The sequence below is a fragment of the Anopheles cruzii genome, chromosome 2, assembly GCF_943734635.1.
Source record: "Anopheles cruzii chromosome 2, idAnoCruzAS_RS32_06, whole genome shotgun sequence".
NCBI classification, from domain to species: domain Eukaryota; kingdom Metazoa; phylum Arthropoda; class Insecta; order Diptera; family Culicidae; genus Anopheles; species Anopheles cruzii.
In genome coordinates this window covers 4,769,216-4,796,500 of record NC_069144.1, presented here as the reverse complement: position 1 = coordinate 4,796,500, position 27,285 = coordinate 4,769,216, and the positions used below count along the sequence as shown (strand labels likewise).

General features: G+C 53.6%; 3 protein-coding genes across 3 annotated transcripts in view; 1 reads left to right on the top strand and 2 right to left on the bottom strand.

The window, feature by feature from the left end:
• Positions 1-639: 639 nt before the first annotated feature.
• LOC128269060 (phosphatidylinositol 4-phosphate 3-kinase C2 domain-containing subunit alpha) lies at positions 640-13,219 on the bottom strand. The gene is made up of 10 exons (XM_053006407.1): positions 13,152-13,219; positions 11,475-11,992; positions 10,648-11,396; positions 8,470-8,967; positions 5,487-8,400; positions 5,016-5,414; positions 4,743-4,943; positions 1,707-1,903; positions 1,403-1,647; positions 640-1,333 (listed from the first exon to the last, which is right to left on the bottom strand). The coding sequence occupies exons 2-10, from the start codon at positions 11,942-11,944 to the stop codon at positions 1,154-1,156; spliced, it is 5,853 nt and encodes a 1,950-aa protein (XP_052862367.1). The 5' UTR covers positions 11,945-11,992; positions 13,152-13,219; the 3' UTR covers positions 640-1,153.
• A 434-nt stretch (positions 13,220-13,653) lies between these two features.
• LOC128267674 (splicing factor 3A subunit 2) lies at positions 13,654-14,613 on the top strand. The gene is made up of 2 exons (XM_053004563.1): positions 13,654-13,726; positions 13,782-14,613. The coding sequence occupies exon 2, from the start codon at positions 13,783-13,785 to the stop codon at positions 14,551-14,553; it is 771 nt and encodes a 256-aa protein (XP_052860523.1). The 5' UTR covers positions 13,654-13,726; position 13,782; the 3' UTR covers positions 14,554-14,613.
• Positions 14,614-19,667: 5,054 nt separating this feature from the next.
• The window catches only part of LOC128275526 (teneurin-m), a 186,863-nt gene continuing 179,245 nt past the window's right edge, over positions 19,668-27,285 (bottom strand). The window contains exon 12 of the mRNA XM_053014067.1: positions 19,668-25,587. Coding sequence (XP_052870027.1) covers positions 19,668-25,587 — 5,920 coding nt within the window. The remainder of the gene's footprint in view (positions 25,588-27,285) is intronic.

Sequence of the window (27,285 nt, the reverse complement as noted above, 5' to 3'; positions counted from 1 at the left end):
TTTTGTTAAGAGCCGAACGAAAATGCAACCGTCCGTTTGAATTTTTGTTTGCGTTTTCGTTCCTACTAGAAAAATAAAAACCTCACTTTTGAACCTGACCTTTCTTAACCGAAACTGACCAGAGCGAGATTTTTCTTTTCTCTCTCGTTTTTCGACCCGAAGTTAGCCGAACGAACGGGAAAGGGTTGGCTGAAAAGTTTACGCGGGAAAACAAATCGAATTTTGGTGTAAATGATCTTAATACATTTTATACTATTTCACTATTATTAATTTATTTTACTTTACTCTGCGAACGTTGAAATGCTATCAGACAACTGCATAAACAACAATTTCCCAGCAGCATCAGAAAGTGAGATAAGATATCGTGCGAAAAAGAACTTTCATGATAGAAATCTGCCGCATGTTTCGCGAAACCAATAAAGAAATTATTGTTCGTGCGAGCATTATTGACCACATTCCACAGGACCGTAGGGGACACCAACAATGAGTGGCGATAGGCTCGCTGCTTCCGGTATCTTCCCGGAACAGATAAAAACATTCCCCCGTGGACATTGGCGCGAATGGTCCTTTTTCTTTCGATAAAGCAATGGTGCGGGGCGTAGAGGTTCGTTTCTAGGTTTTCTTTTTTAATATGGATGCAATTCTCACTCCTCTCGTTCGGCGTGTTATCGGCGTGCTTCTTGTCACACGTGTTGTCTCCCAACGGGGAACAAAATAAATATAAAATATCCTTTTTCCACTAACACAGAGTCGAACAGAACACGGCAGTACGAAAGCACTTTAATCACATCATACACATTACACCGACTGCCGTCTCTAAATGGGGTGAACTCTAAACGGTTCCTTCCGTGCGAAGCTCACGAAACGAAGTTGAAGCATGTGTAACGTTACTAAACGCGTGTTGCTAAAAATGCATAAAAAAGCTCATCTGACCTTCTGCCATTACTTCCGTTCCGTTTCCCCCCCGTACAACCTTGCTGACTCCTGCACTGCCGATACTTCTGCTCCTCGCTCGCTTTTGAGTATATTGTGACAAACTAACAGTGACATATTAGGCAATAGGATAACTTAATGGGCAAAGCAACACTCGTACAAAATCATCACAAAGTTACAGGAAAAGATACACACGGGGGCCAGGTGTCCGCCCAGCGACCTACGATCGGGTCAGGTAGCCTAGCTGGTGCCACTGGAGCGTTTCCCGGCGCAAATCAATCTCCGCCAGCGGTAGCTCGAACCCACCGAGGAATGCATTCTCCTGCAGCGAATCGTGGGACCAGATCGTCACGTGCAGCACCTTCTTCTGGATGAACTCGATCGGCAATCGGTACTCCAACTACAACGGGTGGACAGACCGAAATAATATTTAGTGGATGGCCACGGACGGTGGAGCCTTCCTTCTTACCGTCTCCATAAAGCTAGGATTGCAGTTCTTCCGGACGACTTTGGTTTTGCGTTTGGTCGCCTTCGTAGCGTCCGGCTTGAGGTAAACCTTAACGTACGTGTTCGGCGGCTGACCGCTCGGGGTCGTCGGCAGCGACAGCGCATGGTGTATCATCACGATCAGCGTGTCCCGGTGGTACTGCAGTGAAATCTTTATCTTGCCACCAAGCTGCGGCGGTTGACTGGCTTCGATCGCGGCCGGATTACCTGAAACGGGGGTATAGTTAGCACTAGTGCGATCAAATGCCAAAGACGCTTTTGCTCACCTTTCACCTTGGCCGCATGTATGTCGGCCTCCTGTTGGTCGCGCAGCAGCGGATGGAAGAACGTATAAACTAGATCGGAATGTGCAATTTCATCTGCCGAGTTGAAGAGCGAGATGAGAAACTGGCGTATCTCTGGAAGACGACGTTCGGCAACGACCTTGACGTTCGAGCGGCCCACGTGAATGCCGGACGGTAGGCTGTGTGTAAGATAAGGGAAGTACAAGGACCATTATTAGGTAATTCAAAAGCCAAGCCGGAATCAATTGGATAAAGGAACAAACGATGTTCCAAAAAGCAGATATTGTTTATTGCCCTCCGGCGAACCCGGATTCCGTGACACGAAGGACGAGCACGACACAGTGGATGGTTAGGGTTGCAGTAAAACAGTTAGCTCAATTGTTGCCTCAGATAACGGCGCAATAGGTGCTTGTTGTTATCCGTCGGTCGCCCGAAAGTAGCGATGTAACGCCAATTGCTGTTGATCATTGTAGCGATCGTCGATTAATGTAGGGGACAAGACGGAGTCTTGAAGGATAAATATGTGGATAGCCCTTGACTTTTCCCTCCAAACAATTGGCGATGGAGAAAAAAAAACACTCAAATGCGTGTTTGCGTGTGCGTTATCTTTGAAAACAAAACCCCCCCGCGGTTGTCCGGTGCAGTATCGCCCTCGCATTTACAACACACACGCACACTTTGCACGTATGGCTGTCGTTTCATTGGTCGCTGCCGCTGCTGATAAGATATCAAACGGACGATCGACCATCAAATCACTCTCAGGCCGACAATCGACGCCACCTGAGTCGTTACCGTTATCAGTCACCAAGAGTCACCAAGAGCCCCGTTGCCGGAGTCAGTCATCAACCGTCAGCCGCTTCCAGTGGTTGGCTACAGAAGAAGAAGACAGTGTCCTTGTCAATCGTGTCCAGAAGAATTCTGATTCAGCACCACAAAAACGATGGGAATTAAGTTACGATGGTTCCGTCGAAGGATCACCTTCGAGGGGAACCCACCGGCACCGGAAAGAAGCAACCGTCGCAAGGAGGTAAGCTGCGACCGTCGGCGTTTGTTGAAACAACCGTTAACGTTAAGCCTTTTCCAAACAGACCGCAAGTGGCACCGTGACGGGAGTGTATCGACACAGTACCCACTTCGAGGGCTTCGTAGAACCCGTCCGATCTTCCTACTGGGAACCACCACCACAGGCGATCGCACGTGCCAGTAAGTATTCTCTTTCTGAAAGCGTTGGAGACGGTTATTGACCATCCCAGTCCCTCCGACAGCTTTCCGGCCAAGCAACCAGTCGGCGGGAACCAGCAACAGTCCGTCCGCCCGGCCGGAGAACGATGGAACCCGTCCGGTGACGAGGAGAAGCGTAGCACCAGCACCCGCACCACCGCCACCGAAAATCCCCGCAACCATCTCCTCCGTTAGCCGAGCGCCGGTCTATGTTTCACCGTCGGCCGCCGATAGGAGCTCCGATAAGATAGAGCGAACGAGCGTGACCACATTGAGCAACGGTCGACACCTTGAGACGCCACCGGAACCTTCTTACTCTCCACCGCAACCACCGGTTAGACGAGGACTGGCCAAGGCAAGGTCCGAGGCCACCATAGCAGCCAGCGTACCACCGACGCCACCAGCGCCAGCGGCACGACCTTCTGCGGAGTCAGAAAGTTCCGATATCTACGGATACGTGTCGCACCCCCCAGCCACCCAGTTCTCGGCGGCACAGTCAGTCGAGGTACTGACCACGGACACCCCAATCCGAGAAGCCACTTCACCCCGTGTCCCACCGATTCCCCGAACGCGAAGCGCCACGAGCTTACCGCTTAGCCGTGCGTCAAGCCCTTCACTGTCCTCTTCATCGCTGTCCTCTATGAGTCCTGAGCCAGAGTCTGACGAACGGGAGGATATCCGAGCGCCGAGGTCTTCCGATGAACCATCGGCAACGGAGTCAGCGAACGACTCCTTCCAGACCCTCTTCGAACGCGTCACAATGCGGCCTGCCAGTAACACGAGTCCACCGGCCGAAAGGGCGTCGGAAAGGGCGACGGAAAGCGCTCCGACGTCACCACCGCCCCAACGGGATCCGGTGCTAGTGGTTTCGAGTGTTCCGGCGCCACCATTACCCGCCTCACCGCCGCAACCGAAATCGATCCTCAAAAAGCGGGCTCCGGCGCCACCACCATCCGATAGCCCGGCCACGGTAGAAGCCGCCACGCCTGAGGTTCAGCTTTACACATTCCAAATTCCAACGCCACCACCGCGAACGACACGGAAGAATGAAGATTCCTCGCCGACGGACTCTCCCCAGTTCGAGGAAGTCGAGCTCCCGAAAGCGAAGAAGGAACCTGTCGCGGAACCTCCGGCGGATGACGACGGCGACGATGAGGACCTCAACTGGGATTTTGTGCAACGACATCGCTCCAGCATTAACCAGACGGTGGCCGCCCAGACACAGGTGGTCGATCCGGAGGTGCTCCGTAACGCACCGGCCGCACTCCGACAACCGCAGGCCAACGGTACCGGGGGTCAGCGAAATCCAGCCGCCGAACCCATCGCCCAACCCCGGACACTTCGAGGGATGCGCAATCAGCGAGCCCGGCCACAGGAATCATCCCGCGACTGGGCGGCCGAAGTGACGCAGCCAGCGCAGCCAGTGACCCGAGCGCGTGCCAGTGACTCAAACGTTTCGGAAACATCCGCTTAGACGCGGGCGACAACTCATAGATTGTAGGAGAGTTTCGTTCGTTCAAAACGTAATAAAGAAGCTCAAAGTGCACCGGCATCGAAACCGGCGACTAATCAATACGAAGGATTTAGCATCTTAAGACCGGGTGAGCAGGTTCGCTGGCGATGACGGGGCACAAAGTGAGTCACAGGGCGAAAAGATAGCCGTCGTGGCATCATGTTATCAGCCATTATCTTCGATGGCATCTGCGAGTGGCGACGTCATTGCCGTCGGAATTTGCCGCGGGGCTTTTGTTGATAGAGAGAAATCGGCGCGCGAAATTTTCTTGGCCCCCGTCTTACCTGTGCAGTTTGGCTAGCGGAAAGTGCAGGCATAGCTTCTGGTGGAACTCACAAAACTCCTTGTACGAGCGGAACAGGTACGCCGGATCGGGCTGATTCTGGCGCGTCACCTTCAGAATGTAAGTGTAATACTTTTCCTGGTCGTAGCGCTTCTGGAACCCGTGCACCGTGACCGATTTCAGCCGCCCGTCCTGTGCCATGCTGTGGGAAGGGAGAAAGATCAATCCGTTAGACACTCTGCTACAGGATCACCCCTCGATCGCGTTTACTCACGTGTAAACCCTCGGTATGAAGCTCAGCAGCTCGCCACCGTCATCGGCCGCTTCGGCCGTAAACTTCATCTGGGCGATGTTGTGCAGGAAGAAGTTAAACTGCGTGAACCACGACTTGAGCGAGATGTGGATCATCTTTGCAAACGTGGCCGCCGCTTCCGGGTTCGATTGGCCCGGTAGCAGCGCATTGCGCACGTAGTTCACCGCCTCGACCGTGACGCCCGGGATGCCGGACGTGGTCATGAGGGCGAACATGTGCAGCAGCAGATCCCCGTGGCGGCGCACGATGTTAAACGCCGTACAGCACAGATCGACGAACTGGTGGAACTTGGCCGATGGTCGATCACCACCGTTTATCACATACGCCATGTCGGACGTCAGCACGAAAGGCGTTCGATCACTGAAAGCAGAGCGGAACCGCGCGATTACTTTCTGAGTCGGATCGGGATCCGATCCCTCCCGCGTTACTTACCGTTTAAAGTTACCAAACATCTGCGCATCGCCCAGGAACTTCCCGAAGTCGATGTGGAACAGGTGGCCGGAGGTTTTGAGCATAATGTTATCGTTATGCCTATCACAAATGCCGAGTATGTAGGTCGCGACCGAGTAGCCGGCACACGAGCGCGTAAAGTTCTCCACCGCCCTCTGGTACTCGAGCTGGCTCGGGTTCTGTTTCGCCAGCCACTCGGCGATCGATTTGTCCTTGAACGAACCCGTCACACCCCACTCGACCTGAATCTTGCGCAGCGTCTCCGAGTCCGACACCAGCTCGATCATGCCGCGCTTGTACGCCGTCGGCACACAGTTGAAGGTGACCATCTTCAGGTCGAGACCCTCCCGGAGCCACATCTTGTCCATAATGCGCACCATCTGTATCGTCAGGGAGTCCTGCTGCAGATCGTCGCCCGCTTTGAAGATCGCCGGCACCGTCACCCGGTCCGGCCCGGTAAAGTTGATCTTCAGTGGGAGCGTGTTCGAGTTAAAGTAATTGCAGCTCCGCACGATCACTCCCGTCACTTCGGCGCCCGGTTCCAGCGGTAGCACCGTCGGATTATCGATCAACATCTGGTTCACCGACTCGAGCCCTTGCTTGAGGGTGCTCACGCGGTGCGATTCCTTGGCCAGCTTCACACTCTGCGCCACCTCGCCCAACCGACGGCACATCATGTTCTGCGAGAGGAACCGTGCCGTCAGCTTCTCGCCACAGATGGCCAGCAGCGATCGGAGCATCAGCTGGTTGCGCCGATGGTAGCGCGCTTGGTTCATGAGCACCTCATCGCACGCCGCAATTGCTCCGGCCCCGGTGTCGAGCATGTTTTGGGGTGCCTCACCCGGCAAACTGTGGACCAGCAACCAGTACAGGTGGTGGGCAATCCGCGGCGATTCGAGGGACTTGCCCAGCAAAAGCATCGCCAGCGGAGAACCCTCGTACGTGTCGTGCTTCAGAGCTTGCAGAAGCTGCGGCAGATAGTCACCAAACTCATCGAGGGCCATCGTCGAGATCCACTCGACAGCCTGGCGGCGCACCTCGAGATCAGGGTAGCGCGGAAGCAGCAGCTCCAGGGCCTGCACCGGGCTAAGCGTAGTCCAGGATTTAAGCAGCGCGTGAAGATCGGCCAAACACGCATAGTCCCAGCTGTGCGCGGCGTGCAGGATCTTCGGCAGGGCGTGCGGGAACGCGTGCAGGTAGTGGCGCTTCTCCCACAGGACCTCCCGCTTCTCGAGCTTATCGGGCGAATAGCCCTGTTCGGCCGTGTCGATCAGCTCCTGCTGCAGATTGCGATCGAGACTGTGAAAGTCGAGCTGCACCACGGGCGGTAGGTTGCGGATCGGCTCGGGGAACACAACCGCCCCACCGTAGCTCGGGATCTCGATCCCCAGGATGGGAAAACTGCCCCCGATCGGGTACGTGCCCTTCGACGGGGCCGGTCCAAAGTATTTATCCGTCGTCGGGGGCCACATCGGTAGGAGGTACGAGCCTTGAATCATCTTCCGTTCGAAGTCAAAAAACTGCAACGAACACCAACCGAGCTCAACCTTTGTCACGCGACCCCCGCCGGGGTCAGCAGCGTTTCCCAGCACCTGCTGCGATCCGCCGTCCTCGGTTCCACTCACGGTTCCATCCCCACTGCCACTGCCGTCCACCGGTTCGCGGATGCACCCGTACAGTACGAGCACGAGGCGAGCTTCGCGCGGCAACGTACAGACCGGATTGCGGAACATGATCCACGAAGCGAACGTAAGGCGCGGATAGATCCCGGACAGTTCGTTCGAACACTGCACCACGTACGGTTCGCTGATGTAGCGCGCCCCGTGATAGATCTGTACGCCCAGGTTGTACTCATCGTGCCGCCAGTGGATGGGCGGACGGTGCAAACAGGACACGTTCACCATCACCGACTGCGAGATGTTGCAGATCGAGATCGGATTGGCGGCGTACTCGGGCACGTTGACACAGAAATTGACCCGAAACGCTTGCACGTAGATTTCCAGTAAACTCTGGATCGCGTTCCGGACTTCGTTGCAGCGGTAGCGCACCTGCTCGGCGATGGTGCGTGGCCGCAGCTTCACCTCCGCGTAATCACCACTCTCAGAGACGATCGCCAGGCTGCCGTTGCTGTACTCGGCCTGGGCGCCGCCGCCATCACCGTAGCTGTACACCGTTTGCCCATGATCACAGCACGATCGCAGATCGTCGATCGCTTTCGCTATTTCGAGTGTATCGAGCGGCCCGAGCAGGTTACAGATTGCCTTCACCGCCTGTATCACACCGGAACAGGTGAGGATGGTGCGGCCCGAGGGCCCATCATCGGCCGACGACTGGAGCTTCTCGATCTCGGCCTCGAGCGTCTCGAGCAGGATCATCAGATCGTCGTAGCCGATCGCGTTCGAAGACTCCTTCGGCAGCAGATGCTCGTGGCGTATCTCCGCATCCTGTGCGTCGTCCTGGGCCGTCCGGGCGATCGCCTTCATCGTCCGGGCGGTCTTCGGAACGAACCCGAGCTGAACGTCGTGCTCCAGTTTAATACTATCGTGCACGCACTGTAACTGATTGAGGCGTGACCGGACGCCGAGTATCTCCTGGATGCCGATCGCCTTCAGCAGGTAGTCACTGACCGTGTGACGGACCTGGCCCTCGAGCGAACAGTACACCTGGGCAATCACGTGTTCCACCGTTGTCGTAATATCACAGGTAAACGGGATCGGCACACCGTACCCCTCGATCTGACCCTTCGGCTGCTGCGGCTGCTGGCCCCCCGTCACGAAGCAGTCCAAGGCCGGATGCACCAACAGCTTGATGCTGGTACCCTCCGGGTAACGGTTCTCGAACTCAGCCGCCACCACGTGGCCCACGTTCGTTTGCGGATCATCGTGATGGAATTGTCCTACGGAAGAGACAGAAACGGAGAGATACAGATCGGGCGATCGGATGGCCGTGGGGCTGCCACACTAACCTCTCAGCTGTTTCACGGAGTTGTAGAAGGCAAGCAGCTCCTTGTCGTAGCTTTTCGACACGACCACGTTCTCGTACAGCTTGTACGGTGTCGTGCGCCGTTCCGTTGTGGCCACCGCCGGTTTCCGCTGCATGATTTCATAGTTCGGTTGTTCGGCCGGAACTCCACGCAGCATCGTGTGGTAGAAGCTTTCACCCGAATTGCGAGGGGGCAACGGTGGCGGTTCACCACCGGTGCCCTCGGCCAACGAGGGCATGGAGTCCACCGCAGCGGTCCACCCGTAGGAACAGAGTGAAACGGAACCGGGTGTCCCGGGTGGAAGGACGCCACCGATCGCACCGTACAGCGATTGGGACGGCGACAGCGGTGTGGCCGTTTTGTCCGACAGTGACCGATTGACGACGGCATCGTACACCGGATCCGAGTACTGCGTACCGCCGCTGTAGATGTAATCGAACGGATCGTAGTCCTCGTAGTACGTCGAGGCGTTATCATCGCCTGGAAAAGGGTGAATATATGAATGAATGGCCGCGAGGATCAGTGCCGTGATCTACCACCAACCACAAACCACAGCCCACCTTGGCTACCCGAACGAACGATGTTCAGACCGCCGGAGGGCAGTCTTCGCCTGCGGAACAGTCTCATCGCAGGACGCAAGCGGTTCAAACAACGACGAATAAAATACTTTGCTCTTTTGTCTCGTTTACACTCTCTGTTTCTACTTTATTGAACATTTTGAGGTGGCCATTCAAGGGCATAGGCGTAACGTTTGTCGTTAGTACACTAAACACTATCTTTAAGCCACCAAATGTTGAAGCGCGCACCAGTTTTGAGCACCATTTTTTAAAGGTTGAGCTTGCGGAGGGTTGCCATCAAGCTCCTGGACAGAAGGCACTTCAACGGACGTTTAGAAGGGGCCACACTCGGACACTCTGTATCTTTCGCGCCACTATTGTTATTCGAATGCCCGTCAAGGCAACGGGGTACTGTTTAATGCTCACGTAGAAAGTAGTGGCCACCAAGTGTGGCCACTTCGGGACTCCTTCCTTAATCAATTGCCTTTTTCTACCAGTATTTGTGCGTTTCGTAACAAACAAAAGCAAACAAAATGTATTGACGATAGCGAAAGATAAGACACTAACCACCGATAAGATTGAACAGAAGAAGAAAAAAACGACTACAACCTAAACAGAGAGGCCCCGGGGGCTTTCTGGTCATAATAAACACATATTAGTGTGTGTTCGGTAATTCACAAATAGAGAGAACAATCTTTCCAGACAAGGTCAGTAATTAATTGTTGTGTAAACGAGGCAATTTTGACGTCCCAGACCGGGCAGAGACGTTTTTTGAGCAAATCCTATACTGACGAAGAATTAATATGGCCATAAAAAGCGTTTTATGAAAGTAATAAAAACTAATAATAGCAAAGAGCTAAGGAACTCCACTTCTAGACCCCCAAAAGGTGGCCCAAAAAGTGAGTCTAGTAAGACAAACAGACCATCCACGGTAATGCCGCGGAACTACTGAGTGGCATTCTTAAAGCGAAGGGGGTTTTCAACAAGACTTGCCCCATTATCGTTGCTTAAGGAAGCGCCTGAATGGATGAAATAATTAGTCGTAGCGCCGATTTGCCAGATTCGCGCGCCCTTGATAGCGAACATCGGGTCGTTTGAGGAGCATCGCCCACACACAACAGGAAGGCGCGGCCCCGGCGGTATCGGGCGCCAGCTACACAGCTGCTAAACGGCAGCGCGCTATGACGTAGCGTCGTGCGACGTGCTTCTCGGCACCGAGTAGGCCGCGAAGCTAATTAGACATTCTGGTCTTCAACTTCTCCCTCTTTAACGACGCTCCTTTCGAGGCAGCTCAGGTTGTAACAAAGTAACCATTTGTTCTAACTACGCTCAGCGAACATGGATCTAGCAATTCGGTGTCATAAAGGTCGATTCACTCATTTTTGTCAATACTCGTCTTGCGTGAATACTGTGTCAAGTAAATGGGAAATTTGTGAAGGTATAAAAAAATGCCGCCACTTTTCCGTTTAACAAAAAGAAAATAAATCATTCGAGAACAAGGGCTCACTCATGGCTTACTGTGCGTTCGTTCGAGTGGTTCTGTGATGGAGTTTTGTTGGTGGTGGTGTTGGTTGTGGTTGTGGTGGTGGTGGTCGTGCTTTACCTTTGTCGTCCCCGGCGCCACTGCTGCCACTGGACGACCGATTGCCGCACAGCAGCGGATCGAACGCCTCCAGCACGGATACGCGCGAGTTTTCCTCGTACCCGAGATCGATCAGATTCCCATCGGCGGCAACCGGGGCCGGTGGATCACTTTTCGGTCGCAGCACAACGGTCGGTTCGCGTGCCGGCGACGGTTGTCGCTGATTTGTGGACGAAGTAGGCACCGCAAGGCTGGCCGGAGGCTGCGATAGCGAACGTCCCGTTGCGCCCAACTTCGGCACGTGAACGAGAGCCGTTTCGGGATTGCTCACGGTTATGTTGGCCACCGCGGGTTGCGGTTGCGGGAACGCACTGCCAATCACCGCTGGCGGTGTCACGAACGATCCTTGAGGTAGTACCTGAGACTGCGCCGGGTGAGGTGGCGTATAGGTGGCGTAAACGGGCGGCACGGTGCCAGTGGCCACCGCGTACGTCGGAGGGCTGTTATACAGCCGGTGAAGCTCTTCCGCCGTGAGGGGTTTTGGTTTGGCCGCTTGCTGACTATTGTAGGGCACCAGTTGCATCGATGCGGCCGTCGCTGCGTTAAACGGACCCTGAAGGTGCGCCGTTTGAGGCGGAATGGTTCCCGGGGCCGGAAGATAAACGGCCGGATGAAACCCGTACGATGCCGAGGACATACTCAAGCTGCGCTGGGTTTTGAACTGTCCCGCATCGTACATAGCGCCGGCAGAGGCAGACTGTGTGTTGAGACTGTGTCGGAAGAATGTGTATAAAATGAGTAAAATGGCCATTGCGGAACAAAGCACATGACAATCCATGGCCACTTACCGATGCATTTGATCGACCAATTCCTTGAGATTATTGTGTGCTTCCTGCCGCGGATCGGGCGGTTTCGGGACAGCACTGAACGATATGAGGTCCGCTTCGTCACGACCACTGGCCACCGGCGCCGTTCCGTTACTGCCCGGATGATAACCGGGTTGCTGCAGATCATTGTGCAACCCAGGATTGCGGCTATCACTGTGCCGTCTCGTCTGTGGTTCTCCCGTCAGCGGTGGCGTCAGAGAGCTGGCCAGCCCGCCACCGGTACTGCAGGCCACTCGCCGCTGCAGATACGCTCGGTACTCTTCGAGCGTCTGCGAAACAACCTTCGGATCTTTGGCCAGCTCCGGCGCAATCTGTCGCTGCTTGGCCCGGATCTTCTCCAGCTCGTGCGACTCCAAACTCAGAGCCATGGCGCGCTCAATGTCGGCCAGGTACTTTCTCTCCATTTCCATCTCGTTCGGATTCGTTGCCATGGTTTCCTGTTTTTTTGGAGCGTTTCTTACGTACTAAAACTGTGCGTTCTGGAAACAGAAACGGAACAAACTGTTAGCGAGGAGAAAACAAAAACACTGCGTCGAAATGATACGGAATCCGGTCAGGTCGATAAAGGTATGCTGCGTAACAATAACCGCAGCACGACTTTCGTCGCAGGACGCCCCACCGCTGTGACCTCCTCCCTGGCTTATGCTGTGTGTGCGTGGCTGATTAGAGCGATTTGCCTTCGTGCGTTTATCTGCCGTGGCGGTCCGACCGCCTTTGGTCGTTCCGTTTCCCACTTTGCTTATCAACACTCGCTCGCACACGCTCGCTCCTCTTCCGACGGTCAATTCGCCCCGACATCGCGGACGTGACGGGGACGATTTGCGATTTTGTGGTACAGTGTAACCGCCGCTTGCTTTGTGTGCCAACGGCTCCACGGCTTCTTAGTTGATTGCTGGCAGGTCCATTCAAAACGGCGAATGCTTCTTCTTCAGCCTCCTACTGTTCGCTCCAGGACTTCATTGAAGAGAAAATCGAAACCGTAATTGGTCTGCAACAAGTGTTTACTCGTTTGCCGTCGATCCGTTGCAGTTAAGTGATTCTGCGCTTTTCACTTTTATGCCGCTACATAAACACACACAGGCTCGCGCCTGCGAAGCGAAAAAGTAAACAAATGCATTGGCCGAGATGGCCAAGAACCCGTTCATCTCCGGGGGACACAAGGGCAGCCAGCAGAGAAGATTATTGTCGTCTCCTCAGCGGAACGCGGAACACAAGGAAACGTACTGTTTCCGTTCCGTTTGTTTTTTTCCCCTTTTTGTTGTTTTCTTACGCCACGGCAAGGGGGCCCCACCCAAAGAATCCGCAATGATGGACGGTTGACGGATTTTGCATCTCTCTCGTGTTGGCTCGTTTTTCGCTGCATGCCTCTCTTTTGCTCGCGCATACGTCGCGCTCGAAGTAGGCCCCGGAGATTGAGCCCGGAATGTGCCGGGTGGTCAATAATGTTTGCGTTTTATGTTTCATGCCCTCGTATTTGTACCGCTGCAACGGATGCCTTCGCCATTCCGTAAGGGAAATGGACGCGTTGCGAAATTGTGACTGCTGTTTCTTCTTGACACACACATTCCCACGACCACGTATCACCGTCATCCGGAACACGCATCCCCGGAATGCAACCCCCGCCGTGCCGTTAATTACCTCCGATTTCTGCTGTGCGTTTTGCATTCGCCTACTGCGTTTTTCGGCTACCCAAAGGTGGCGATGCTCGTCATCTTCCTGGCGAGCAACCGTGGATCACGACGTTAAAAGAAGAAAGTGAATGGCTAGAAACCAGCTTCAGGGAATAATATGCACTCATTTATCGTTTTATTACACTTCCCGGACGATTTCACATGAACGTGTTTTTTATTCAGTAGTTTTACGATTTTTTTTTAATGGACTCATCTGACAGTGGCAGTTGTCGCCCGTTTCGCCACTTTCTCGCTGTCACCTCCCGTCCGCTCTGGCTGTCTGTCATCGTGACAGCTCCGGTACCCGGCAAATCCGGCAGGTGCGCTGGTGTCAGCGGCTAGGACGTACAGTAATGACCATTTTTACGTAACAAATAGAATAAAACTCTTCCAGCAGTTGGGTTTCCTGCACCAAGCTTTCTTGCAGTTTGTCGAGCTGTCAAAAGCGGTTTGTTTACCTCGGCGCCCATAGACGCCTCGTCGACTCACAAAACAAGGGTTTTCTTCTTTTTATTGAGCCGACCTACGAAAACCCCGCGACAAGTAAGCTCATATTCCACTTCATTTTGGAACATACTTTAACGCCCTTTCCCTCTAGCATGGATTTCCAGAACCGTGCCGGTGGAAAGACCGGCGGCGGAGGTGTCGCTTCCTGGTCGGAGAGTAACCGGGACCGGCGCGAGCGGCTCCGCCAGCTGGCCCTCGAAACGATCGATCTGAACAAGGATCCGTACTTCATGAAGAACCACCTCGGATCGTATGAGTGTAAGCTCTGCCTAACGCTCCACAACAACGAGGGCAGCTACCTGTCGCACACGCAGGGCAAGAAACATCAGGCCAACTTGGCGCGGCGTGCGGCCAAAGAAGCGAAGGAAGCACCGTGGGTCATCCAGCCGGAGAAACCGAGGATCGAGCCGAAAAAGTTCGTCAAAATCGGACGCCCCGGATACCGGGTGACGAAGCAGCGCGAACCGGACAGCGGCCAACAGTCGCTGCTGTTCCAGATCGACTACCCGGAGATTACCGACGGCATTGTGCCGCGCCACCGGTTCATGTCGGCGTACGAGCAGAAGATCGAACCGCCGGACCGCAAGTGGCAGTACCTGCTGTTTGCCGCCGAACCATACGAAACGATCGCGTTCAAGGTGCCGTCCCGGGAGGTGGAAAAGACGGAGGGCAAGTTCTGGACGCACTGGAACAAAAACACCAAGCAGTTCTTCCTGCAGTTTTCGTTCAAGCTGGAGCCAAAAATTATCCCTCCACCGCCACCGAACATGCACCGTATGCCGCATCCCGGGCGGCCCATGTTCAATCCGGTTCCTCCGCCACCGATGGGCGTCGTACCGGTGCCGGCACCACCTCACATGTAAGCGGATCACATTCGATAACCTTAACTCTTATAAGCGAAGTTTACTTTGTGTGAATAAACTCTTCCCTCAACCAAATCGAAAAGGGTTTGTTTTAGACAAATTTTTATTGAGTTTGGCCATCGTAAACAGTCTCTATTAGTCCCCATGATGGGCTCTTTCACACAGCAGCGATCGATTGGGAAGGAATTGATTGGCGATCTCTCCTATACCTACAGTGGAACCTAGCATCGAAAGACCATTCATTTTAAATTTGCTCACAAACTGTTGCTACTGAAAATATCGTCAATAATCAATCATCTCTGCTCATATAAAGAAGAAATATTTCGCTTTTACTGTATCCGAAATCCAGCTTTACACAAAAGGCTTAAATAGTACACGTTAAGTAAATGCCAGTTTCGAACTGCGATCGATCACCGAGGTTCGACTGTACTGTTATCAGCACGGTTAGTGTTGGCTCTTTCACGTTGCCGCGATCCTTGCGGGCCAACGATCGAGTATTGCCCTCTCGCTTCGGCAAATTATTGGGCGACCTCCTGATCGCTCCTGGTGCCCTGGTAAAATTGTCGATTTTGTGCCTTTCGTTCGTTTGAGAGGGGAAAACCGATTTTTGGAACCGGAAATATCGCCAATGTCGCCGGCAAAAACCCGAGCACCTTATCTCGCTTTCACTCTATGAAATAGGCCATATTTTATCGCCGGCATACTTTCGCCTTATCAGTACCGGCCACGCCTACCGATGCCACTGAGTACAGTAAAGTCTTGGCTGGGACATTCTTTAAAATAAAGTTAAAGATCTTCAACAGACGCTTGTAATACTGTAGAAATATTGTAGGTTATCAACTGAAAGCTCATTTAGGTAAGCTATTTTAACATCAAATCTAATAACAAATTCATGTTTGTTCAATGATCGAGGTTTCACTGTACGTATTGTTATCAGCAGTTGATCTGCTGACTCTTTCAGGCTGCAGCGATCTTACGCGCGATCACATTCCAGAGCGTGCGCTGTCTCTTCTCCTCTTAAAGAATCCCAAGCCAGACAGAGACGGCCAGCCGTTTGCGTGATACAGTGGGCTCTCTCTCGCTCACCGGGTTCTTATACGCCCTCTTGAGTGCTCATGCTGCCCTGTTACTTTTGCCGATTTCGGACCACGCGCAATCGGAAGCGAAAAATGGTTTCTGCGGTTCCGTCACCGCCAGGCCGGCCAGAGGTGGAACACCTTTATTCTTCCAATTGGGGGGACAAAATAATTGTTCTAAAATTATGTAGCATAATTTTATTTAGTTTTGAACATTTATTACACGAGGTTTCTTATCCAGAACAGGGTCCATTTCTTTCGTTCAAACGAAGATAAGAGGACGCAGAACACACAGTTATCAGCTCGGTTTTAATCATTTTTTTATGTTTATTTTTCTCATTAGTTTTATGAATAATAATAATAATGAATAATCGTAATAATATTGTTTGCTACTCATCATCATCATCCAGTATGTTTCGTTTTCTTTCCATCGTTTTGCATCTTCTTCTTTCTACCCCTTTCTTTTCAATTGATGTCATTATTATGGTTTTGTTTGCTTCTTCGCTTCCATTTTCGCATTTTTGTTTCGCTACTCTGCCCTTGCCACTTTACTCTGTTCATCTTCAGCTTTTTCCCCCAACGGTTCGCTTCGTCCTTCGCCAGAGCAGCATTCGAGCATTGTTTTGTTGGGTCTCTATCGACTTCGGAAGAAAACGGACGATCGAGAGCCACAGGACACAGAGGGCGTTCCTGCCGGTGACGCCCCTGGCTGTCATTCGTTTCGCTCACTACTATTTACTTAGGGTGTAAAATTTATACAATGCCACGGACAACAACACACCACCTACCGTGCGGTCGCGGTCCGCCAGAGTTTTGTGACTCATCTGTGACCACCAGACTTTGCGACTACAGACTTTCGCACGAAAAAGAAAATCCTCTACACACACTCAAGTTTCCACTAAACATTTTCCATTCCGCTTCCTGCCTCCCCTAGCCGGTCGTCGGTTGATGTCTTCCCTACACGTTTTCCGTTTTCCACTATCTCTGTTCGCGCGCATTGGTTTATTTACCCTTTTTTAATTTCTACGACTACGACACTGTTTTTTTGCTTTCTCTTGTGTTTTTTGTTGTTTTTCCATCCAATCCTCACGCCTTTTTTTGTTTTGTGTGAAACTGGGAAGAGATTTTTGTTTGGTTTTTTCTTTATCATTTATAGAGTGTTTCTGCTTTTGTGTGTGTGTGTGTTTGTGTTGCCTTTAGTAAGTGTCTGTGTGTGTGTACGGTTATACTGTGTTATCATTAGTTTTTGGTTTATTTACAACGTGGCGTTCTGGCGCCCCGGACTCGGTACGCCTTTGTCCACCTTCGCAAACGCCTTGGCGCACAAAATAGGGATAAAATAGGGTGTGTCCTGCCTGGCGAGCCGATCTCCGATCTTAGCGACCATTCACGGTTTGGTTAAAAAAACGTATGCTCGCTCGCATTCGCACGCGTGCGAAGTGTGGTGTTGAGTGTTTTTTTTTATAGGTTTTCCCATTTTAGCTGATCGTAACGATTTTACCAATCTTCCGTTCCGTTTAACTTCCGTTTCTTGGGGACGTTTGCTTCGTTTACTCTCCACACACTCTCTCTATTGCTCTCTTTCGCAGTTTTCGGGCCGCTTGTTGCCCCTTTTATGTCTTATCCTTCCTACGTACGTTCACATTTTTTATTCCTAAACAGTCCTATTTACAAAGTTTTACATTCATGCGCACCTTCGGCGGCGACGATGCCGTTCCAACAGCTTACACGTTACAAGTCATGGTTCGTGTCGACTCCACTCCACCCCGATTGACTCCCTGGTAGTGGATTGTGGTTTAACGAACAGAGAACGCGTGGCCGCGGGGATTAAAGGAACCGCCACGAAGCTGTCCACTCCCTCGGCCCTTCACACCTTTACGGCCGGGGTTTCCTTTTTTTGATTGCACGAAATCCACTCGTCGAGTCGAGGAGTCTTTCATTTTTGGGAAGAATTTAGGGGACATTTGCAAACCTCACAATTCTCACAAAGATCCTTTTCGCGTCCTAAACCCGCCTTTTTACTCTTATCGCACGGTTTCGATATTCTACAGCTCACAGTAATTAATGGGTTTGAGACATCCTGATATCAGCTGGCGGAGTGGCCCTCCTACAAGACGTAAACCCACTGTGCGCCGTTGTGTCATTTGGTTTTTAACACTGTTTTTTTCCTACTATATTGCTTTTTAGAGTTTCAGCTTCCTAACCCTTTCTCCTCTTCTGGCCGTTTTTTAGTGGTGCAATCTCACATTATCTTTTAAAGGCGCTCTCCCTCTCTCTCGCACATATTTTGTGACCGCGTTCTATTATTTTCGTTAAAATCTACACAACAAATGCGTCGGTTTGCTTTTACTATTTTACAGATCCACTTTCGTTCTGTTTGTTTATATTTTGTTTTCTCTGTTTTGCTCACCTTTCTTTCTATCTTTCTTTCTTTCTTTCTTTCTTTCTTACTGTCTTTCTTTCTTTCTTTCTTTCTTTCTCACTCTCGGTTTTGTGTGGATTCTGGCTTTGTTTTGTTCTGTTTTCGGTTCCTAACGATGATTAGTAGAGGTGCCGATGTTCGCCGTTGTCGCAATGTATGGCAATCTAGACAAATGGATATGCTTTCGAAACACAGAATTTCGGAGGAGGTGTGGCAACTCCATCAACGGGGCACACGGCTGCACTGTTCTATTATTTACTACCCTCTCTTCCCTGTGTCCGCTTTGCTTTAACTATTTCTAGTTCTTCCTCCGACTCGGTTTCGGCTTCTGGGTTCCGTTTGCTGTTAAGTTATGTTACGATTTTATCTGGGGTTTCTGCTCTACTTTCTTGATTTTGTTGTGTAAGAGAACGGTTTGTTGTTGCATGCTTTTGCCGCAATTGCAATATTCTGTTTTAAGACCTAGTGGCAACGCGCCACAATTCGCGTTTCTAAATTCGCATCCTGTCTATTGGTTTCAGTGCCAGCTCCTCTGCCGTTGCCACACACACTGATAAATAGTCAACTAGAGTTTACAACTGTGTTTGTATTGTTTCGTTTTCTTCTTCGTTATTACAAATACCCTGTAAAGAGAGAAGCCAATGGACCGGAAGGAAGCTGCTGCTGAGTGTGATGAGTGTTCCAGGCAAAGGAGTGTGAGAATGCATGTGTGTTTGCGGTGCGTTTGATGATTCCCCATTGCCCGTGCCAACCATTTGAGTAGAGAGTTTCGTGTCCTCGGTTCCACACACACACACTGACTGCCTGCTTATTGTGTATTTTCTATTAGTTTTTTGGTGGGTTTTGCGATACGATTTCACAACAAGGGAGACAACCGAACGAAAAAGGCGGACAAGCGCCGCCCTATCCTCTATAAGCTGTGCTTAGCTTCTGTACAGTTCGCTTCCACCTGGGCGTAACCCGGGGCCAAGGGCCACGAAACGGAGCCCGGAATTGAAATAAACCTGGCCCGCTGGCAGGCCGGTTCTATAATTATGGCACGACTTTCGTACAACCGATCCGCTGCTCCTTTCTTCGCGCCAGGCCTACTACTGCTGTGATTACTGAAGCAACAAAAACACGGAAGCGTATCTTAGCCCATAGTAGTAGCCTGCCTTGGTGTGTGTGAGTGAGAGAGAGCATTGGTAGAAACTAAAATAACCGTTAAAAAGTACACGTGTCCCTATGGCACTACTGCGGATGAGGAGTTCAGCGCACGTGTGCCTCGTCCACAACAAATCGAGTGTTTTCGCTACTTTCCCTACATTCTAGAGCTCTGCGATCTCGTCGTGCACTAGGCGTGTGTGTGTGTGTGTTGTGTATCTGGTGACGCATTTGATAGGGAGTATAGGGTGTGGCCTTTTATAAGGGGGTTTTGTCAGACTGACGCTGATTTTGATTCTACTTGATCGCGCATCCTTATGCCTGCCTTTGCTAGGACAATGTGAGTATTTTCGGCCCTCGTGGGGAGGCCCGACCCACTAACTCAACGGCGCGGACGCGGTCACGGAAGAGAAAATAAATCCTATTTATATCACAATATCTAGAGACGCCGGGGTCGCTGTCTAGCGTCGGCTTCACGTCGTGGCCGGTGCCGTGACGGTTGGCGCCGAGGATGGCACGGTCGCCGCCGCAGGGACCGCAGGGACACTCGCCACAGCAGCCGCTGCTAACGGTGCTGACACCGGCGCCGCCGCCACTCCCGACGACGTCACCGGTTGCGATGACATCGATGACGTTGGAACTGGTGCAACTGAGGCTGCCGTCGCTGGCACCGTCAGGGGCAGGATCAGCGTCTCGTGCCGATGCTCACGCTTCTGCTTGTGGCCAGCGGTGCCACCCGCCGCCGTCGATCCTCCGCCGCTCTTTCGCCGCTTGCGCTTCGAGTCCCGCTGGAACGCCACGTTGCCCGGGTCGTCCGCCAGCTGCGGGTACTTGTGGATACTGTGGATGTCGACGCCGATCCACCCGTCGACGTCACCGTGCGAGATGAGCTCCTCCTTTTCCTCCTCGGTCCAGTCACCGCGGCCCTGGAAACCGGCCGCCACCAGCTGCTTCTCCAGCTCCCAGGCCCGCTCGACCGCTCGCTTGTGCGCGTGCTTCAGAATCCGGTGCCGTTCCTGCTCCGGATCGACCCCATACTTGATGATCACCACCGCATCCGGACCGTGCAGCCGCAGTTCCTTCCCGGTCGCCCCACCGTGCTCGTTGATCTCGTGCGTCGAGATGTTAAACATTCCGCCCAACCGGCGCAGTTCCTCCGTATCGTCACGCAACTTCATGATGTTGTCCTTCACGAAGTAAAACACGTCCTGATCGTGGATCGAGAAGTGCAGATCGAGGAAGTACGAGTTGTTGAACACCGACGAAACCACATCCTGCACCACGCTGTTCGACCCATCGACCACGCTCACGAGGGCTCGGCCATCGATCCTCGAAATCAGGACACCCTCCCCGAACACACCGCGCCGGTAGGCGACCCGCGGCAACAGGTTCCTCGTTTTGAGCTCCATCTTCAGAAGCGGCTTCGGGATGAACCCAAAGTCAGCAAACTTTTCGTCCACCTTCTCCACGATACACTGCAACCCGGACATTACGCCAAAGTCGGGCGCTAGCTGCGGGGACTTGATGAGAGCCCTCGGTCGGTAGATCATGTCACGAGTGTAGCGCGATCCTTGCATCTTGCGTACATCGTACCCGAAAAGGGTCAGCCACGAGCGGAGATCGTTCATGTAACGTCCTCCGTCACCAGCTCCGGCATCGCCTTCCGGTCGCCAGTTGATCGGATCGTTGTTGTGGAACCGGTAGATGAACACATCGGTCGGGTGGCGCATCTCCGTCGCGAGCTGCTCCCAGGCCGGGGTCATCCACTGGCCGACGCCCGTGTCGTAGAGTCGCTTCTCCCGATACACCAGCCGTGTGTTGGGATCGAGCAGCCCACCGTGGAAGTCGATCGGTACGAACAGCGCCGGATTGGTGTCCTTGACGATCTTCCCGAACGGGGTGCGGCGCACCTCCTTCACGATGCCTCCGTTCACGTCGAACAGTGCGATCGGCGATCCGTTCTGGTCCGTCGCCACGTAGTACCGCTGATCGCCGGTTTCGATCGCGATCAGCATGTTCCGATCGTCGTACAGTAACCGCGAGGTGCGTCCCCCGGGAGTTCCGGTGGCACCGACCTTCGGGTAGTGGATGTGGGTGATCAGTTCCGGAGCGTTCAGGTTCGCGTAGAAGTACTGCGTCACGTTGCCCTTCTCGTCGTGGCACGCCACCAACCGGCCCCGGTCGTCGTAGAAGTACCACGTCTGGAACCGATCGCGTTCCATCGCGTGGATCAGCTGGCCACGGTTGTTGTACCGGTACTTCTGTTCCCCCCGGCGCACCACATACCCGCGGGCGTCGTAGCTGTTGAACTCTACGTCCCCAACCTGCACCACCCGGTCACCGGTGTCGTACCCGAGGTTCGTCTTATCGCCCTGCTCCAGAATGCCAATAATGTTGCCGTTCTCGTCGTACACGTACTTCCAGCTGTTCGTACCGACCACCTCCATCACGTGGCCATCCGCGTTGTAGTTCACCTTGTCCAGGGACGTCACGCGGCCCACCATCACCTTGTGCGTTTTGATGCGATTCCGCAGATCGTAATCCAGCTCGAGCCGGTACACGTCGAACGATTTGATGTTAATCAGAACGCTCTTCACCCGCCCGTGTTCGTCGAAGTCGGTGATCGTGAAGAACTGCTTCGAGGTGTCCTGGACGACCGTCCGGTTGAAGGCGTTCCGTGTGATCCTCAGATCACTCACCGCGTCCAGTGTTCCTTGCGCAGGTCCATACTTGAAGCGCACGATCGGCAACTCCCGACCACTGATATCCATCTCGATTCCACTGAGCCGCGCATTCCCATCGTACTGATACTTGAAGTGAGCCGACGCGAGGCCACTCTTCGACCCAAACTTGAGCTTCTCATCCTTCAGCACCCCGGCGTGATATCGGAACTCACGTCGCAGTTCGAAGCCAGGCTCCAGCACCTCGACCTGCTTCACCAAGCTGGTGCTCTCCTGGTAGGTGTACTGCGTGGACGACAGACCCGCCAGCACTGTCTCGAGCCGCCCGGCAGCGTCGTGGACGAAGGCCACCTTCCCACTCTGGTGCGGATGTATCTTCGCCAGGATCTGTCCCTCGTCGTTGTACAGAATCTCGAACGGATGCCGATTGATGGGCGAAAAGTACTGATACTTGAAGAACCCGAGCGACGTCTGAAGCGAGAACGCATGAATGTGACCCCGCGGGGTAGTCAACGATTGGAGCGCCCCTGCGTCATCGTACTGCAGCAGATAGTCCGAACGGCGCGGTGTCGTCACCTTCAGTGGCAAGCTACTGAACGTATCCTTGAACGCGTACACGATCGAGCTCCCGTCGCCATACTTGATCTCATTCAGTCGCCCAGCCCGATCGAACGTGTACTCCTCGCGCAGGTTGCCCCACTTCCACGACGTGAGCCGCCCAAACCGATCGTACTCCAGGTCCACGTCGGCGTACTCTCCGGATTGGGGCCGATACGCGATCGGTCGTGCCGATTTGTCGTACGTCACGTTCAGCAGTTCCGTCTTATCGTCAACCGACACCGTAATCGACGAGGTGTCCTTCTCGTACTCAAACGTCAGCAGATTCTCACCGTTCACCCGCAACTTCCGTCCGACTTGGGTCAGCGTACGGGCGTTCTTCCCCCTCACCGGCACGTGGCGGATGAAGTAACGCCACTCGAACCGATTCGATAGATCCCCGTTGATCTCGGTCCGTTGCTTCGACGGAACCGGATAGCTTTCCCCGAGCAGTGGATCCAACTCGGCCAACAGCACGTACGGAACCGATTCGACCGACACGGTGTTACCCCACGGGGATACACTCGTTGTTCCCCCATCTAGCTGGACGGTCGTCTTCGTGGCCGCTTCACCAACCCTCGAAACGACGGACGTACCCTGGATCAACATCGAAACCTCGCGCTGCGCATTCTCCGTCACCTTCACCGTAGCTCCCTGAACGCTCAGGTCAAACGTCAGATCGATCACCTTACCGGTCGGTGTAACGGCCGACGTAAGCCGCCCAAACTCATCGTAGTTGTACACGTACGACCGGCCCGTCGAATCAAGCTTCGTCTTCAGCAACCCCGTCGCTCCGTGATACTCAAAAGTCACGTTGTAGTTGTCCGGTGTGTTCAGCTCGTGCAGCATCTTCATGCGCGTCATCCGTAGCCGACACTTTTGACCCTTCGTGTTCTCGATCGAGTTCACCTGGGCGGTGTAATCGCGTAGCAGGAACACCTTGTTGCCGGCCGCATCCGTCACCGTGCTTAGCTTGCCGTTCGATGTGTTCACGTTGTACAGGAAACTGTACACCGTTTCACCCGTCATGATGTTCCGCGTGGCGATGTGCTGCCCGAATCGGTTAAACACGTAGATCTCCTGGGCGCTCGGGGCATAGATTTCGTACTCCTTCGAGGTGCCCGCTTCTGGGAGGCTCGAAATAACCGACCGGATCCGGTAGTTTGCCTGATCGGCGATGTGTACGTGCCCGTCGGGCGTGACGGTGATGGCGGAGATCGTGTTAAACTTCGCACTGATCGCCAGGTAGTGATCCGCTTCGTAGCAATCGCAACCCCGCTCCAGGCAGTTACACTTCGATTCGGCCCCGGCGTACGCCGTGATCTTCCCGTCCGTCCCGATCACCCGGATACGGTTGATGCGCTGCGAATCACTCTCCGCCACGTAGAGGTCACCGGACGGGGCGAATGCAATACTCTGCGGCATCACGAGCGTTGCGTGGATCGCCAGATCCGTGTCGTAGGCCAGCGAAGCGGCAGTCGTAAGTGCAACTGTGCCTCCGGTGGTCTGCGCACCACTTCCCCCTCCCGTCGCACAGTGCATCGGGCGACCGGCGATGACCCGTACCCGACCATCGGGAGTCATCCGCAGGATCATGTGATCGTCGATGATGTGGAGCGTATCGTCCAGCGGATTGATCGTCAGTTCGGTCGGCCACCTTAAGTGCATCTCCTCGATCTTGAGCGTTCCCTCGCACGGGACCGGCTTCCAGTGAGACTTGTGCATGTGATTACCGATCAGCGTGCTGATCACTCCCTCGCGGTCCACCATCCGGATGTTGGTTCCGTCGGCAAAGTACAGCACGTTGTCCGATGAGATAGCAACCCCCTTCGGGTACGCAAGCTTCGCGTCCCGGGCGAGACCTCCATCCCCGCAGTGTGCTTCGTCGCCCGGTAGACACCGTTCGCCGCTACCCACCACCGGTTCCCAGTTGTGTTCCGGGTCGTGCGTTTCGTCCTTGTTGCGAACCTTGATGATCTGGTGCGATTCCGGGTCCGACACGTACAGCGCCCCATCGAGAGGGCTCAGCGCCATGTGGTAACGGTACGAGACGCGCGTCGCGTTCAGCTTTACCACCGTCTTCACGGTACCATCGATCAGAATTCGGCGGATGTAATTAAAGTCCCCGACGTACAGGCTACCATCCGGGGCGGCCGCTAGCGCTACCGGTGCCAGGAGGCGTTGCTTGGCGGCGATCCCATTGCAGTCGCCACACTCGAGGGCCCGCTGGTGTCCGTCGCCCATCGCCGTCAGGATGACGCGCGGTTTGTGCTTTAGGTAAATGTTCGATCCGTCGCCCTTCTGCAGGATACCCTCGTGGAAGTTGTACCGATGGTGGATGTCCAGGTTCCAGCCGCCTACCTCCGAGATGCTCATGTCGTGTCCGCTCAGCTTCGTCGTCTGCACGTCCCAGATCGTCTCCTTGCAGTCCGTGTACTGGTAGCCGACCTTCACGACCGCCGTCGTAATGCCGTAAACCCGCTGCCGGTAGATGTTCAGTCGGTTCCAGGAGTACGTAAACTTGATGCCCGGGTCGGCCTCAAACACGCGTTCGAACAGGATGCCCTCGATGGTGATGCGCAAGTAGATCAGCTTCAGCGCGGCCGGGATCGTATCCGGCGTTAGCTGGAGTTTGATCGTCGACAGGTAGCCGGCAGCCCGCGAGCTGTGGTAAACGAGGTTCAGACCCGTGCCGGGGATTGCCAGCGATTCCTGGATGACCTGCGACTCGGCCAGGATAGCGCTCCGATCGGGGCAGGCCCCTTGGAAGCCGTGCTTCCACGTTGCCAGCACAACCGGCTTCATGAGATCGTAATCATGCGAGAAGCACGTGTGCGGTGGCCCGTGATGCGATTTGTCGTCCGACGTGGACATTATGACCGTGTCGATGATGACCACCTCGTTCCACGGAACCTGCACGATGCGTGTCTGCGGTCGGAACGGGGAGCGACCGAACTGGAGCGTAATCGCGCCGCCTCCGTTCACCATCAGATCAAACCAACCGTCGTCGCGGGTCAACGTGAATCCTTCCAGCGGTGTCGAGGTGCTCACCCGGACCCCAACCAGGCCCATATTGAGCGAGGTCACCACCCGGCCACGGATGACCGCCGAACGACTGCGGAGGGGGGAGAAACGAAGCGGATTAGTAAAGCACGGCATAAATGAAGGACCTCCGGAGAGGAGGCCACTCAGGCGAGGACGTCTCGGGTCGCGGTTCTTTTTCGAGTACTGGCAGAATGGAAAACACTTCTTACAATTACAATTTTCACAACGGACAAACAGTTCAGAGTGTGTGACTGAGGGGGGAACTGAGGGGAACAGTTGCGAATGGTGGGGTCGGGAATTGGGGGGGTCATGCAGAAACCAACACTCTCTCTTCCAGTGGAACAGAAAATGAAACTGTAACCGAAAAAGTCGAGCCCTTAAGTCGATAATTTAATAACCAAAGCCACGAACTACATTATTGTCCTCGATCGTCCGTGTGCGCGTGTGTGTGTGTGTGTCCAGGCGCCAGGACATTAAATTTTACTGCAAACATGGCCCACTGACCACCCATAATTTAGTGCAACGACGACGACGACGACATTCATGCCGCATGTGGACCGATTTTTTGGTCCATTTCCCTGGCACACCCGGCGGTCAATGCATCCCGCGGAGCTGGTGCCACAGCTGCCGGAGCAAGCATATTACACCCCAAAAAACACGCAACAAAAATTGCGTGACCTCGTTGTTGTTCGGGACCGGGACCGCCTGGTTTTTCCGCCTCACCGGTAGCCGGTGTTGGTGCGCTGTGATGAATTTTTCGGTTATGAAGGCCACCACAGGACCTCCTATGGCGCGTGTGTGTGTGTGTCGAAGGACGAAAACACGTCCATTTGGTCAGGCGCGGCGAGAGCTGTGTGGCTTCTACACGCCATTAAAAATTTCCACATGAATAAACCCGGAGACCCCCGGAGGGAACCGGGAGTAGCCGGACCCGGACGTCCGTCGCTCGAGAGCGACATCGGGTGATTGATCATATTTTATTCACACACACACACACACGCGTGCGTGCACGCACACTTACAGGCAGATCGACAACAATTGGGTTACAGGACTATCGGGACCACAGGTCTCGGCAGGACTGGTCCCGGTTGTGCTCCACATGCCGTTACGGTGAGATTGCCACCCTTCATAACCCGAAAACCATTGGCAAAAACAAACAGCAAAAAACCCACAGAGCCATCGGATCCCCAGTATCGGATGGTATCCTTGTTAGGCTCCGCGCTGTGACAGGTTCGGCGACCTTTTTTTTCTTTCATTCGAAACATTTAATTACCCAGCAAAGTTTGCGACGGGCGCGACCAAAAAGCCCACATTCTCTGTACTCTGAAAATTGAGATACATTTTTTATCAGGTTTTGTAACGGACAAGCACACACACACACACAATCACACGCATATTGACACGATCGATTTGAATAGTACAGAAACAGATACAAAACAGAAAGAAATAGTAAATGGTCTAGAAAGAACGCAAAAGTTATCTAAAAGTAAAAAAGTCTAGTAAAATAAAGATGGTTTCTAAGACCCAACGAAAGAGCAAACTAAAAGAGGCCACAGCCCCTGTCAGAGAGCGAACAAATAGAGAAGGAAACAAAAAACGGAACATCTCGATATCACGGTACACAAAACTAAAGAGATAAACGGTGGAGGCACGTGGTTGACGTGTGGTGGGTTTTTTGGTGGGCTGGGTGGCAGAGGTGAGGACAGGCAGCGAGGAACGAGGATGAACGTGGTGGTGGCGTGGTGGTGGCTAACGAACAAGGATTTAG